The following is a 16,820-nucleotide window of genomic DNA, read 5'->3' as shown; positions in this document are numbered from 1 at the left end:
AGGGTTAGGGTGAACATTTCATTGTTGTTGAAGTTTTGGGTGTTTTTGTAGGAGTTATGTCCTGAATTGTGTCCTTTCAGCCTCCTGAGGTGTAAGTAGAAAAAAACCCAAGTGTTTATCGTCATTCTGATTCTTGACTTCTACCTCCAAATAAAAATGAGTTCTGATAGAGCTAAAACAATGTATGAAGTGAGTCTGGGAATATAAAAGGTTACTAGTCAGCAGTAGGAAAAGGAGAAGACGACTGGCCATACTCATTCTGTGTCTCAATTAGCACTGACGTATTTATGATTTGCACCTCTGTAAACCATTTGTCTTTTAGTTGCTGGTCAGTTGCTGACTTCTGATTACTTAATGTTCCTGAAAAAGTTTTAATAGCCAAAATCTATGGAATAGACCTGTAAGTGTCCAGACTGTAACAGCTGTACTCATTGTTCGTTTGTTTTTTCAAGGGATACATTTCATGTGGTTTAAAGATTGTATGCACCAATTGTATGATAGATGTGATGTCTAACATGAATGGAATTAATCTTTGTTATTTTCTGCCAAGTCTGCCCCAAAAGAATAGGACTGTTTTTCCCCAGCAGATAATATCAATATCTAATCCATACAAGCTTCAAATGCTTTTAAATTCAACAACTTCATCAAGACTGCTGTTGGTCTAGCAGACATTGGTTGGATTTGGAATAGAAACTCTGGAACAGAAAGCTTGGGTTGAGGTCTTGCAGGAGACACTTCCAGTGTATTTGTCTCTTACAGAGTGATTAGATTATGCAAATCATGTGACACGGGATAGTGTCAGTTACTAAAATCATAATAATTATAAGCTGTTGTCTTTTTAATTTCTGGAACTGTATATTTTTCCTTACTGTCTTGAAACACTTGATATTCTCTCAGGCAGTAGAAGCTTTCAACATACATGCTATAGTACGTGGTATAATTTTTCTGTCAGTAAAGCCAGTGCACTTCTGTACCTGCACCTAGTTATTCATACCACCCTACAAGTATACTGGAGATTAATGACTCTTCAGCTGTCCCAGTATAGTTTCCTGAGAGATCATACTCTAAACCAGATGAGTGAATGGGCATGAGGTTGGATGGTTGGTTTGTGTGTTGGATTTGTTTTTTAATTTGGTTTGGGTTTGGGTTATTTGTTTGGGATGCGTTTTTTTAATTTGTTTGGGTTTTTTTTTTTTGTTTTTTTTTTTTTTTTTTTTGTTTTTTTTTTTTGGGTTTTTTTTTTTGCAAAACAAATTTTGGAGGGTTTTTCCACTAGAAACTTGGAAGGAAAAATGGTCCCTAGCAGAAATCATGCTTATTTATCACATTTTGCATTAAAACCAAAATAACAGTGTTTTTTTTAACATTTTCTTGTTATCTTCACATCACTTTAATGTATTGCCTAATTAGTGTTTTCTACGGAGAAGGATGGATGATCTTGCTTCCATAGCAGTGGACTAGGATTCAGGAGAGCGCATTTTGGTTTCCAGCCCTGGAACAGGTCTTCTGTTGTCTTTCAGCATTGCCAAGCATTGTGACTTCAGTCTTATCCCTAAACTGCTGATTTAAGAATGAAGCAGTTAATAGCTTTCAAGATTAAAGTTTCTGGCCTTTCCAGTGGCTGATCAAGCTAAAAAAATATAAAATACCAAAAGGCAACAAAGACCTAAAGAAATAATGAGCTTCAACTTTTTTTTTTTTTCTTTATTTTAGTCAAAACCATTGAAATTTGGAAGAGAAGAACAGGAGAGGAGTTCTTGTAATCTTTGAAAGTTAGATCTTGCACAAATAACACAGATAACAATCTGTGTCTTAGTTCTGCCTGACAAAAAAACCCCAAGACATTAATACTTCACCGACATGTATACAAAGTAAGAGTATTAGAACAAGAACTTGCCTTCTGTGTATTTACACTGGCTGGCACAGGGAGCACCAGTATTGTGCCACTTACATATGTTATTAAACTCTTCCTTTGAAACTCTGTCTTCATTGGGAAGCATGAAGTAAAGAATTTCACAGAACTTGCTGGGGGGGGCGAGGGGGAAGCTTCCTATATACTATAATCTCTTTGAAAATGGTTCTTAATGTCGTGATACCTTCATTTTCTAGTGGTGCTCTTTGTAAGATTTGTTTTTTAATGATAGAATGGTAAACAAAAATTGCTTGACCGTTGTTGAAGTGGTTGTCAAAGCCTCTGGTTCTTTGGAGAAGAGGAAATGGTTGTGCGTACCTCCATCCTTTCTTGTTTGAAAGATTTCAGTATTGTCATAGATAAGACTTTTTTTGAGTAGCTTCCTAAAACTTCCTAAGCCATATGAACGGTTAATATTAAGTTGTTTATTGTTCTTCTGTGTATGTTGGTTTAGCAGTTTAAACAGAGAAATGCCCACATCACCATGTTTAAGTTTTCTGTATGTGTAGGTTGAACGGTGATTTGAATAAAATGATAGTTTCATTAGAAAGCAAACAAACAAACAAACCCAAGCAAAACTCTCCCCAACCTTGATAGTTTAATATTTAATAGATTTTAACAACTATTCAAAGGTAAATGGGACAAATGCAATTGTGAAATATTCTAATAGGTGTGCTCAAGAAAATATATTTTGTTCCACAGTCTTTCATCAAATCTTTTAGTAACAAGCTCTGTTTCTGAAGTGCCACTTCATTGACTTGTAATGTTCTTAACTGAATAATGCTGCTCTTGTTGCTGTGTTTAAATGTGAGTCTCAAATTCCAGTGCGTATTTGTTTTTCAGTGAGGTCAGTGGGAGTTGAAGGACAGAATTTGGGCCTATGGGGTTTCTTAAAGAGTTAATAAACTGATAAAATACTCATATGGCGAATGCAAATACAAAGAATTTAATGTGTTTGTATAGTTAAAAAAAGTCTCTTCTCTACTCACCCATCCCATGATAATGATTTTCTATTCTAATAAGCATAGTTGAGATATAGTTCTGCGTATTGGCAGGGGGTTTTATCAGTTTGCAAAGTAATGTCTTTAAATGATTTTTTAATGAGTTAAATGAAATTCTTTCTCCACAGTATATGCTTGATGCTGAAATTCTTTGCAGATGTGGATTTTCATCATGTTTAGATTTGTAAATACCTGTTATGCCAGTTTGTTTGCAAAACAGCTACTGTTTGCTGGTAGAATTAAAACTGGCATATGATTTTATAAAAGGAATACTCTTTATGCTGATCTGATGTGACTTTTGTTATGTGGTTTCACTTACTGTAGCCTATATTTATCTTCCACGCTAGTATTCTGTCTCAAGATTTTATTCTTAAATAAAAAAATGTATCTAATACTGTTCATTGAAACCTGAAAGCTAAATTACATGAAAGCTGTTCTGCATAAATCTCTTGAGCAGTGATTATCAAGCAAATGTGTTGTGGCTATGTGCATGGCCACAAAAAACTCTTGACTGTTGTGGTTTTGACAGTGGAAATAAAAAGAATAAGAATAATATATTTCCATAGTGTCTGTACTGGAGGATTCACACTTCAGTTTTAATTGAGATGCAGAAATCATTACTATAAGATACATAAGCAAAAGCCAGCTTGTAGTAATCATCTTCTTGAGCATCTGAAACTGCTGGGTTTTGTTCAGGGTGTTTGAGGAGTACTGAGCCTCTTTAAAGCTTTAAGAAAAATGCAGAGAATATTAATATTATTTGAGGGAACTCTTCAGCAAGCAGGCTGGTTTTCCCTCCCTGCACTATGTCAAAGCTATTCTTTTTTTTTTTTTTTTTTTCCCTAATGGGTGCCCAGTCTTGTATTTCTCCTGTAAATAGTGACTATACAACAGGCTTCCACTCAAAGGCCTTATTCATTTCTTCCCTCCTTACAGATTCCATAAGCCCTTGATACAAGCTCTCAGATCTTTTCTCTTGGATTAACAAGCTCAATTATTTCACAAATGGAAAAAACATTGCAGATTATTTAAAAAAAAATACAAATAAAATTTAAAAATTGTTCCCAATAGCCATGTTTGGTTGACAGAGTGGAGCAACAGTCTGCTGGCTGTAGCTGTTGCTGCTGTTCTGCTTGGTTACCTCTCAGAGTATCTAGAGAGATTGTTTCCAGAGAGGAATGTACAGAACATAAGTAAAAACTTCCTAAATGGAAAATTACTTAGCCTTTAAAAATGAAGAAGAACTGACAGTGTTTCATAATCCTCTTAAGACTCTTTCAGCTCATCAAAAGGTAAGAAATTTCTTACTTCAGGCATGCTGGGCACAGCTAGCTCACCATACTTTTCAATATTATCACTGTATTAATCCAAACTAGGGGTGCTCTTTTTTTAATGGAATTGATCCAAGATATTACCTAAAAAAAAAAAAAAAAAAAAAAAAAAAAAAAAAAAAAAGGAAAAAAACAGTGTAAGTGAATAAAATATATATCAGCTTGCTTTCTTCTGCTTCACTTCAGGTTTTCCTTGCTGTTTAACAAACGTAGTGCCAGTAGAAAGCCTGGTTTTTGGTTAGGATGTCTGGAGTGGAAGTTTCTAGTTTGAAGTTCTCAGTGGAAGCGTGCTTCCCTGTAGTGAGCTCTCTGCAGCTCACTGGTAGAGATGTTACTGACCATTTTTCCCATTTCGTAGATGTCAGACTTGCAAGCCAAGCATGGCTAAGCAGCATTTTGGGTTGGAGTTAGGAGTCGAGAGTTACTGTAAACTTTAGGAGAAAACGTGAGCCAGTAATGTCATGTGCAAGGCAAATAGGATGCTGGGATGTAGGAAGTTTTACCTGCAGAACTCATGATATCAGCTGTCTGCTTTTTATTTATGATGGGTCAGGCTTCCATTGGAGTAGTGTACCTACTTTGAGCGTTGTATTCCAAGAAAGATGGGAATGATAGGAAAAATCTGGAGTAAAGTAACAAGAATGAAGGTCTAAGCAAATATGACCTACAGTGAAGGATTGGAAAGCCATTTTAGCATGCAGAATACCAAGCATGGTGAAGCATTGAAATAGATTTTCCAAGAAACTTGTGAGGCTTCAGTTAAGAATGGAATAGACAGAAGTCTGTCAGGAGTGATACAAAACCTTGCCTTTGGCAAGGAGGAGAGAAAAAACCTAAAACCCAAGTGTGCAGCTAGCTTGAGTTACCAAAGGGAATTGCTTGAACTCCATGAGATGTTGTTCATAAATCCACACCTAGAAATAAACTTCAAATGTAGGAAGAGTTGGAGATTTTTTTTTTTTTTTCCCCCAGGATTCTATTCTGGAAAAAATAAATCCTTGAGGAGCACTGGAAAATGCAGAAGATGCGTATCTTTCCACTGGAATTTCATTTTAAGGAAAATAAAATTCTTGCAGCACATTCTTCTCTAGCTTGTGGGGATGTGGGTGGGGGTGTGCATTGGGTTTTTTAGTTTTGTGCTGCTATTGGCATAGATTTTTTTCTTCCAGAACTGATGGTAAGAATTGTTTTTGTTCTGCTGATGATGGACAAGTCCTGCCTTACTAATGTCTGTAAATGTAGTTCTAGTCGTCTCCATTCACTTTATTCTCCCAAACAAAGGTAATGGTAAGGAAGAAGAGTTTTTTAAGATACTTGGGAGACAAAAATCTATTTTTATCTGTCCCCCCAGTTTCTTCTGGGAATCTTAATTTATGTCTGAAAAATGAAGACTAAGCTATGTAGAAAATAACTAGACTTTTTTACTTTCTTTGAACAGGAAAGCTAATTGGTATCCTAAAGGTAGAAAATGTTACATGGGTGTGTGATAGTTACACAAAATATGTCAGATTTTTTTTTTTTACCATTAATCACGAGTTTTAATTGCCTTTTTTTTTAAATACAAACAGCAGCTGAAGCTGTAACAGGTTTTCTTTTATGATTTAAGGATACTTCTTTAAACATTTGTGTCCAGTGAAGAATTTGTCTTATTATGCATGAGATGTGAAAGTCATTTTGAGACATGAGACTTGAAAATAAGTTGTAAACTATGTTTTTAAACCTTTTCACATATGTAGCTAAACTAGTCTTGTCTATAAACTTATTATTTTAGTTTGAATTCTCTGCGCATATAGCCATCTGTATATCCAAATGGATGAGGTACTTATTTTTATTACTCATTTTGAAATTGGAATGTCAGAACAGAAGTTCAAGTCCCAGTATGCTTTATATAAAAATCTACAAACGTAACAGATGAACAGGGACTGAAAGGGCCTAGCAGTCTTGAAAGCCAGAGATGGCTGCAGCCAGCACAGAACTTGTGTTCTTGGCACATTTGGTCCATAGTAATGCCCCCTGCTCCTCAAGGGATATTTTCCACTCCTAGAAGGTACAGTGGAAATGGAAGTAAATTATATGTAAAAGTGGCACAAGTGGCTGCGACCCCTTTCATGTTGTCTTCTCTACTTTAAATAATGGCAGTATTTTCAGATGTCTCAAGTAGAATGATTTCTGTAAAGGAGAATGCAGAACAGCTTTTATTTGGTGAAAGTAACTACAGTATCAATTACAGGTAATAGATATATCATGTTAAGTCTGTCTTTAAAACTGCACTACATAGTGTAATAAAATTTCTTAACTGGGAAAAAAAGACTTTAGGTTTTATAGTGTGTGGTGGATGTGGTAGTTTCTGAAATTCACTGCATAAAAATAAATATGGTTAAACCCATTTGAGCATGGTAGGGCCTGAAGGACTTGGCATTCTGTGACACCTGAATGCTGCAATAGTAAACATGTTGCATTACATTCATTTAATACTAGTGGATACCACTGTGAATGATGTCATCAATGTGTACATTAAATGGATTCATTTCAAGACAGTATAAACCAGTAGAGATCACAAAGAACAGGAAATTGGAAGTGTAAAATAGCATAGGTACATGTAAAGCAAAAATATTTCTATGGTCTTTTACTGAGGTTTTTGTGTGTGTGATTTCGGTGTGGAAAACCAAGATGCTTTGTACTCTTGAATTTACTGTGTTAGGCTCTCATCACGCAACTGAGGAAATGTTTCAGTAACTAGGCGTTCTTTATCTGATTAAATATAATCTTACTACTTAATCCCCATCTTCGTAATTTAAAGAAACATTCTTTGGCTTCAGAGAAGCATTCAACTTGGAACCTGAAATACTTAAATTTAACTGGAAGAGAATCTGAAATTCTAAAAAAAAAAAAAAAAGTTACAAAAGAATTGGTTTGGAAAAGGAGAATTATATTTTGTGAAGGTTTTGTAATTTGTCAGAATTCAGATCTAAAAGCATGCGTTTTTTTTTTAAGATTTAAGTCTGCAAAGTTCAACTTGAGGGACTTCAAGCTGATGTGACAATTGGAATGAGACAATATGTGCTAATTAAAATCTCTGTCACTTGGGGTGTTTCTCACTTGTGTTTTGATGTAGAACACCGCACTGTGAAAACTCAGTGATGATTATCAAGCTAAAAAAAAAAAAAAAAAGTAAGTTTCTAGGAAAAATCTTCTAGAATTAGAAACAATTAGGGAAGAATGACATATTTGAATGGTTAGTGACATAGCAGGAAAGCTGTAAATGTAAGCATCTAGGAATATAATATTTGGGCATCAGATCTGTACCTCTGACAGTTTACCATCATCTAGTCTTGGTTCATCAGGATACTCCTCTAGGGTACCTCAATACAGTGCGTCGGTGCTGGAAAACACATACATTTCTGAAATCTGCTACTGGAAATAGACTTGGAAACTGTTTTCTTTGTATCTGGACCATCAGGTCAAACTCTTCCCCATCCATTCTAACAGACTCTCTGCATTTACTTTCAGTCTTCTGAAAAGAAGAAACTATGTTCTGTTGATTGAAAATTGAACAGTTTGTCTGTAAGAAGTTGGATGCCTGTGTTTCACAACTTTCCTCTGGCATTTCATGTGCCATAACCATTTTGCTCAAATCTAAGATACCACGTTTTCCCCACTTACCTTTCAATTTAAGCAGAGTAAGCAGTTTTGTGTATTGGCTTGAATATCTTATCTGTGCCTTTGCCAGAACAATTAAGAGTCTACTTAACTCTTCAAATCAGCTGAAATGTTGAGCTTTCACAGATTCTGTGGGGTCCCTGTTTGGTTTCCAATGTGTGCCAGCTGAAATGGTAGATCAGAGAAGGCATTCATGATCAAAATCTAATTAAACTGTATATTTTAAAAGTTACAACTTTCTGTATTTACAGTGTGTAACAGTTTCATACTTTTAATTTTCTAAGTATTTATTAACTTTTATGAACATACTTGGTTTTCCCTTAGTAAATTATTGAAGTCTTTTATTCTAAATATACTTTGAGATCAAGATAAATGATGAGAACATGGAACCTCAGAAGTACCAACCTTCAACAAGGTTCTTTCACAGGGGCAAAAGAGTGACCTTACAGCACCATCATGACTACAGAATGTTTTCCTGCTTCCATCAGTCATGTCAGGTTGAAATGAGAGGAAGCTGAGATAATATTTTCAATTGCACATTCTGTAATAGCCGAACCTTTCTGCTATTACAGTAGTAATTCACTATGTAAATTGTTAGATTTTATTGAAAAATGTAACATTAAAACTGATGCAATGCAAAAGATATCTAATGTATAAAATTCCTATCTGTTACAAGTATTTAAAATATAGATCACTATTACTGTACATGCCATTTTGCTATGAAGAGTGCCAGCAGAGGGAGCACACATGGGCCACCTGTTCAGTACCTTGACTTGACGCAAGGTGTTGTTAATGGAAGTGAGGAAGGACTACACAGACTTCATATTGGCTTTTTTTCCGGATGAAATTAATTCTGTTAAGAGGGCATGGTCAAATGTGTAGGTCAAGGACTGTATTTTCCAAAAGCTTAAGAAAGCATTTTTAATAAGAAAGTCCAGATTTAAACCCCTATTTATATATATATATATATATATAATGGCATCTAATAACTATAAGCTACAGCAGTTTAAAAGTACAATTCTTAAACTTACAGTCTGTACGTGTACCTTTATATCTTCTGTGATACTAATACAGCAGCAAAGGTGAGTACCAGCATGGGATCTGGTAAAGTCATTTTCAAATTTTTAATTTTAGGGCAGCAGCAATGACTCTACGAACAGTGTTGTTATCACTGCAAGCATTGCTGGCAGCTGCAGAACCAGATGATCCACAAGATGCAGTAGTGGCAAACCAGGTAAGACACTCAGTTGACTGAGTTTGTAACACTTCTGTAACCTTTGCTAACTCAGATTAGGTCCCAGCCCTTGGAGGAGATAAAGATTTTAAAGAATTTATTGGAAAATTGCCTTACAGTAAGTGTGAATTACCATGGTGTTTTGTGCTCTTTACTCTTTAGATTCCAGAGTAAATAGCAGTTATTTTACAGTGTCGTGAGGTTTATTTTCTTAGTTTTATTCCCTATTTAGTTTGTCAGAAATGTCAGGAGACAACATCATAGTAAAATGAATTCCAGTATAACTTGCCTTTAAAATCTGAGGTGCTTCTAGTATAAGAAAAGCAATGTTGTATTAGTTTAAAATGAGTTTTAACTTGATGGTGTTAATTGGATTGGGCTTGGTATGTAGCTCCTCTTCCAGATTAATATCATTGAGCATTGTATTTGTTTAATGTCAGAATTTTATGAAGAGTGTCTTTAGATGAATTACTGTTGCACCTAATCCCTAGGAGCTATTTATTTGAATGAAGCATCCTGTGTATTTTACCGTTGCATGTACTTGGGATACCAATTCAACCAGTGACTAAAACAGTTATCAGAAGCATTCTGTAATCAGTGGAGTTTGCTACTTTTCAAACAGTAGCAGTAACTGATAAAAAGTAGTAATAATAAAATGTCAATTGGATCTTATGCCGTACCAGGAATGACATGGTTCTATTTAAAGTGTTCATGAAGGATAGGAACAGTCATTCCATAACATAGTAGTCTGACGATTTTCAACAAAGTCCCAAGTGTGTGCGTGTTGTTTTCCTGTTTGTTCTGGGGAGAGAGAGAGAGAGAGAGAGAGAGAGAGAAGGCCTGGCTTCCCCATTGACTGGTACCAAGGGTATATTTCAGTAACAGAAAAACAAAGTGGAAGGTTCTTCCAGCGACAGTCTCATCTATATTGCCTGCAAGTCAGAACCCTCCAGGATGGGGGGACGAAGTGTGCACTCCTTCCCTCTAAAAATTTGTGTAGGATGATAGCTCAGCAGTTCATCAAACCTGTCGGGGTTTGGAGGAAACGTGGAGATTGGAGGTAGCCCAGTGCACCATTGGGTGGGGAGAGCTGTTTGCTACTACTATATTGGGTAGTCAGTACAGAAGGCTTGCCTGCTTGTGGGGTTCTGCAGTACTGTAAGGCTGCTCGGAACAAACATCCCCAAACAGTTCTGTCAGACTGAATTGTTCTGCCCAGGGAAAGTGGTTGCAAAGGCCAGCAAGGCCACCAGGCATGTCCCTGCACCAGTCGTTCTTGCTGGATGCATGCCCTTGCTGTCACACTCTCTTTATTAAACAAAACCACTCTTTGCTTTGTGAAAAAGAACAATAGTGTTTCCCATTCGGGCCCCGATGGCAGAACTTTGTGTGGGAATCGTAAGTCTCATAGAAGCACTTGAGCTGGAAAGAGTTTTTTCTCTGGCAAAAAAACTTCACGAAACTTCCTAGCTTCTGAAGAGCAATTTTCCAGGCTGCCACTGAGGTGCTTGTAGGGGTGTGTCCAGTGGGACTGTAGCATGGCTGATGCAGGGAAGATTCAGTTTCTCCAGTTCCCTGCAAATACCCGCATGAAAACTGTACTGGAGTTTGGCCTTGAGTTAGAAGCATTTGTACGTAAATAGAAAGCGTTTAGAATGTCTTTCAGAGGTGTGGTGAAGACCCAGTTCCTTCATGTGTTTTATTTGGTGGTGAGGTCTTTAGTTTGGGTGGGTTTTTTTTTTTCCAAAACAAAAATTCACAAGGAATTAGTTACCCTCCACACTCGTTTTTCATTATGCTAATTTACTAAACTACTTGTTAGACTACTAAGCTGTCCAGGTAAATGGCAGCGTCCTACAAGCTCTTGAGCTGAATCTCAGGGAGAACACAGAGCAATCTCCTGTTTGAGTAATGGCAGTATTTTCAGACACCAACTCTCTGGTGTTAAAACTACTTCAACTAGTTGCCTTTTTTTTTTTTTTTTTTTTTTAGTACAGCAACATTAACTGCCTCAGATTCCTGATATAGAGACATCAGTAAAAGGTGCCTTTAGGCTTTTCTCAATTCAGTGAGAAGCTAGATTATTTACGGATACCTAAGAAAAGGAATTTTATTTATAGAACACTGAAAGCTAGTTCTGAATAAAATGCACTTACACAGTCATGGCTAATCCTTTGTACTTCAGCAAGTTGTTTTCTAGGCTTGGCAGTGTTCTCAAAAACATAAAAAAAAGTAATGGGGGAAAATCTTTTAAGAGCAGAAGACTATAGTACTTTGGGATGCTACTGATGCTTAACTTAATTCTTCTTCTTTTCTAGTCATTACAACCAAAGAAATTTATTACAAACCACTGTATTTTATAACACAGTGAGTTGTTTCTGACAATAGATTGTCTCCCATGTTTGTTTCAATTTGCCATTAACAATCAGATAGTAAAGATACAAATTACTTCATGTAGAGCAGTATTAGTGGGAAGGGTACAATGCACTCAGTGCAGTGTAGTTGGTGTGTGTTGCTGTAGGAGAGGTAAAATGAAATGTACAGCAGTAAAAAGTATTGTATTCACTTTGACAGTGCTTTATAGATTTAATTGTTATTTTCATGTATGAATAAAATTCTTAGAATGATAATCAGCCATGTTTCTGTCCTTATAATGCATCTAAATATTTAAATAATATATTTCCCAATATATTGTCTCATTATTTAGCACTAAAATTTATTATGTATGTAAAGGTGAAAATACTTTTTAAAAGTGTAATAATTAAGGGAAAGAGGTTTTTTTTTTTTTTTTCAAATACAAAAACTTAAACTTGATATTACACACAACAGTTTCTAAAATAGGAAACTCATCTTGCTTTTCTGAGTACAATTTATGACAGATGACCACATTTTTTGGCTTTTGAGTTCTTGGCACAGGCTGAAAACTCTGTGATAAAGTCCATTCTGTTGTTTATTAGAAAACTTTGTTAGTGATGAGATTGGTGCACAATAATATTTACATGCACGGCATTTTTTTTTTTTCCTGATAAATAATAGCTTGCATGAAGCGAGTTGTAGCTTCCTGGCTTTTTGCATATGCTCACCCATTTTTCAGCCGTTCTTGTGTCACATATTCTATCAATATCCTTATTCTCAGGAGGAAGCCTGGTAGTAGAGTGTCAGCCCTGACTGAAAAACTGCAGACCTACTTGCAGTGTATAAAACAAGGCATATTTTTAAGTGAATGTGGAAATACATTGGAGTAGTATGCAGTATGTGCAGTCGGGGGATACTAATGTTGGGATAATTTGTGCTCTGCCACACTGAATATAAATGTTCAGTAGCTGTACTAAATATAGCTGCTTTACTTTTGATCAGTGCAATTGAGGCAGTACCTGATTGTACACATAAAATACCTCTCGTGTGTAATTTAACATAAAGGCAAATACATTAAAGCAAATGCTTGCATAGGTTTACTCTGTGTGTAATCCTCACTTCCAAATTTCATTTCAAAAATAGCAGTCTGATCAGTGTGAAACACTGTTGAAGCTATTGTAGAAAGAATGATGGGTTGGAATCTGCCGTATCATCTCACTTTTTGGTTGGATTGCTGAGCTGATTTAACTTTCCCCTTCTCCCCCCTCTCTCTTTTGTGTAGTACAAACAAAATCCAGAAATGTTTAAACAGACAGCTCGACTTTGGGCACATGTGTATGCTGGAGCACCAGTTTCTAGTCCAGAATACACCAAAAAAATAGAAAACCTTTGTGCTATGGGCTTTGATAGGGTAAGTATATATAACTTAAATATTTTTCAGCAGGGGCAGGGCAAATATATGTGTACAAATACAGGGAGTTATTAGTGGACTAAAGTAGACTCACTACTTCCATGACCTTTTGTAGGTCTAATCATTCTGCTTTGCTAATTATTTTTAAGAATCAAAGTTTTAAAATACTAGTTTATTAGTACAACTTGTGAACTACCTTTGTTTTTATTGAAACGTTTTTTTCTGTAAATTAATAGGTAGGACTTAACAAATGGAAACGTAATGTATACTGATTAACCTGTGAACTTTTCATTCCACTTCTCGGAGCTGCAGGTTCACACACTGAAAATACTGCTTTTGTTTTCTCATTGCAGAATGCAGTAATAGTGGCCTTGTCTTCAAAATCATGGGATGTAGAGACTGCAACAGAATTACTCCTGAGTAACTGAGCCATGTAGAGAGAGCTGCTTCAGTAGTCCAGCTTGCCCCTTCTGGAGGAGCATCACCATCTGTTATTTTTAGGATTCTATATAGATTCTCTTTTAAAACTGGCACTCTTGCCTGATGATGCTATCTAGGCACTATTGGAGACTGAAAAAACCGCTCTGTAAATAAAGCTAATTAAACGTCTGTGTAAATTTAAAAAGGGGAAATACTTTAATTTTTTTTCTTACTAAATATTGTAAAAATTCTTTGAGCTCAGCTAAAATAATGGGGGAAAAACATGCCTACTTTAGTGTTTAGCAGTGTGACGAAGACTAGCAGGAACTTGCTTCAGGATTTTTAGTAATTCAGAAAGCAACATTTTGGAGTGTTAGTCATCAAAATTGTTGGTGCCACTCATCACAGCTATCTTACTGTTTTTAACATGGATCCTATGTGCCTGTGGATTGACCTATATTTGCATGCTTGTACTTAATAGACATATTAGGTAGGGTCGCTGAAGGGAGCACCATTGAAATACTCGAGTGTTCTTGTAACTTTTTAATCCTGAAAGACTTTCAAGACTTACCCAAAGTTCCAAATGGTGACCTATTCAGAACCAGTTTCTTTCTAGCTTATTAATTGGGAAACCTGTTTCTCCTCTCCCTTACATCATACAGCTGAAAATCCTCACTAAATTATGTTTCCTCATCTGTGGGTATTATGTGTGCCATTTGAAGTAGTCTAGGCTCCACTTCAAGAAATATTTTTTGAATTATCGGTAATGATTTTCATCCATCATGTTTTCTACACAATCTCATGAGGAGTATGGCTCGATACAGCACAAAAAGATGGAGCTGGTTTTCTTTCCTTTTTTCTTTTTTTTTTTTTTTTTTTTCTTGTCTTCAATAGATGTAAAATGTTCTTCAGTACATTCTGGATAATATGATTTCACTGGGTTTGAAGGAGGAAAAAGCTGATTCTGTAGTGTACTGAGAATTAAAGAGATTTTTCTTCGAGTACTTGATATGATGCAATCAGCTGTTTTTTGCAGCGGTTTTCTAGCTTTATTTTGGCTTCAATTTAAGGATTGCTTACCAGGTACTTTAAAATTCATCCTTGCTTGCATTTTTTTCTAGTTGACACATGGAGGCTGTGTTGGTGTTTTTACTGTACATACTTCAAATGCACATAGAAGTAGAAGTGTGTTCTCAATTTAGCTTTCTTTTGGATTGATGTTTCTGATAAACGAGAACTGAAATCTTATCTTGGCTTGTACATACAGTCAGTCTTTTTACTCATATTAAAATGACATTTCATCCTGAGTGCAGAAGCTTGAAAATTATTAGTTTTGCAACTTCAAATGCTAGTACATCTATTTAAAGAGAGCTGCAATGTCTTTGTGAATATGATGCTAACTTTTGAAAATATATCTGACAAGAAAGTTCAGAGAAATCCTGAGACTAGAGAATGGGGATTGTGGATAATGGAGTACTGTATAAGTCATCTTTTCCATGACTGTTTTTTTTCTCCTAAACTGTGGATTAATGGGGCGGGGAAATACACGTCTGTGTGGGGTTTTTCTGGAGCTATGAAGTACAAGTTGGAATAGTTTCGCACTTCATAGACAGTCTGTTTCTAAATCATACTAGAGGAAATCAGGAACATTATTGTATCTGTTAAATATCTGGAGCGTAGTGGTAGGGGAACAGAACCAGGCAAGAGAGCTCTAGGGACCTAGCTAGTTCAGGGATGTTCCCTATACTGCTCTGTCTGATGTGTCCAAACTTAAAATATTTCAGGGCACAGACAGCGAATACTTTGAACTCATATCAGTGCAATACTAAATGCATTTGCTTAGTCTTTATACTTACTGCTTTTTAAGGTGTAGTCAGTGATCAGTTTTCTTGAGTTAGTGTAAATCATTTGCAATGATGCCAAAGGAATTGAGTTGGTTTGTCTTTCCTTATATTTATTTATTTTTTTAACAAGAAGCTGCTACTGTTCAGCTGGTTTTTTAGGTGAAAACCAGGGGCGGTAGGAAACTATGGCAAAATGCCACTTGTGTTAATCTCAAGTTGCTGTCTTTTCTGTTATACAGGCTAAGAACTTCTTGATGACATCAACACCTTTTTTTTTTTTTTTTTTTTTTTTTTACCCTGGTGGTAATTATAAATTGCTGACTACTTTCCCTTGTTCTTCGCTGCTATTTATCAAAAGAAAGAACTTGGAAATCATTGTAGGGGACATAAAACTTCTCGGTTACAGGCTTCTGACCGTGTCTTTTGGTAAGATTAAGATTAGTCTCCTAAGAACAGCAGGTTTTTCCAACAGTATGTGAAGGGATAAAGGAAGCCAGGGAAAGCGGGAGGGGGAGAAAAGAAGAAATGGTTCTTAGGTGAGCAGGGTCACCTCTGAGACGCCCTGTTAAGTTTGACTTCTCTCATGAAGTTACCTCATTTTCTTCTCTACTGCGAAACACTTGGCCTTCCCCTTTCCCCTTATGTACAGATGTTGGATGCTGGTTTTTGCCCTCCCTCCGCGTGCTCGGTAGCAGCAATATCTTGGTGCTAGCTCAGGTGCTGGCAGGGGGGAGGCTTCTCACGAAGCGAGCTGGGAAGGAAACGTTACCCCAGCATTAAGGAGACGTCTGTGGTCTGAAGTCCCTCTGAATTTTGACATGCGAGTCCTTTATAAGGAATGTGTTTGTGTTCTTGGTAATTATCAGAGTTGAAGATAGGGATAGTGTTGCACGAGGTTAGGTTAACTGCAGCTGGGGCTGAGCCCTAGGAATTTTGCTGTTAGTGTGCAGTTTATCATTGTGAGTTTTTGTACATACAAAACGGTAGTTCTGTTTTCTGTACGACTGACCACTGCTATATTCAGGGCCCTGTGCATTCACAGACGTGGAGTTGCCGCGCAGCCCGCTCCAGCTGCGGGCTCGGGCTGCACCTTTACCGCTTCCTTACAACAGGAGCACAAAACGTGGGTGCAGTTGCTTCCCAAGTACGAATAAATCCTGCATTGTCTTCCTCTCTCGTGTAAGAAGACGGCTCGAAACAGTAATTTTGAAGTCAAAATGGCCCCATTTGTATAAACAAGGTGTCGGTATTGACACTTAGTGATTTGCCAGACCATCAATCAGATTTCACTGCTGAGTGTTTTAACGGGCAGCCAGCGAAGTGGCTTATCCCTCGTTTCTTTTGTTGTTGGGGAACAAGAGAGTCCTGTCTCGTCCCGTTCCTCAAAGAGTAAAGTACAACTTTGTGCAGAGGTGGAGAAAGGCCCTTTCCTGTTGCCAAAAGCCTCCGTTTTCCCGTGAGTGCCAAAAGCCCTGACTGTATCCCACCTCCACTCGCCAAATTCACAGCTTCCCCCCGTTGCTTCTGCGAACAAGCTGTGTTCTCAGTGTGACAAACTGGTACATTTTGGAGACAAAAACTTAGGAACGTAGCCTTCTGGAAAGCTGCGGCACTTAGTGCTATTCGTTCTGCATATTCCAAACCTTAATTTT

At 36.8% G+C, this 16,820-nt stretch overlaps 1 protein-coding gene across 2 annotated transcripts in view; it reads left to right on the top strand.

The window, feature by feature from the left end:
- The window catches only part of UBE2K (ubiquitin conjugating enzyme E2 K), a 41,443-nt gene extending 27,914 nt beyond the window's left edge, over nt 1–13,529 (top strand). For both annotated transcript variants that reach the window (XM_042807716.1, XM_042807717.1), the window contains 3 exons: nt 9,039–9,138; nt 12,776–12,904; nt 13,258–13,529. In XM_042807716.1, the coding sequence (XP_042663650.1) occupies nt 9,039–9,138; nt 12,776–12,904; nt 13,258–13,332 (304 nt within the window). In that variant the 3' untranslated portion in view covers nt 13,333–13,529. The remainder of the gene's footprint in view (nt 1–9,038; nt 9,139–12,775; nt 12,905–13,257) is intronic.
- The last annotated feature ends 3,291 nt before the right edge of the window (nt 13,530–16,820 follow it).

Source organism: Tyto alba, unplaced genomic scaffold, assembly GCF_018691265.1.
Source record: "Tyto alba isolate M040663 unplaced genomic scaffold, T.alba_DEE_v4.0 Super-Scaffold_6, whole genome shotgun sequence".
Taxonomy (NCBI): domain Eukaryota; kingdom Metazoa; phylum Chordata; class Aves; order Strigiformes; family Tytonidae; genus Tyto; species Tyto alba.
Note: the sequence above shows the minus strand (reverse complement) of the source record. Positions and strands in the feature narration are given on the sequence as shown.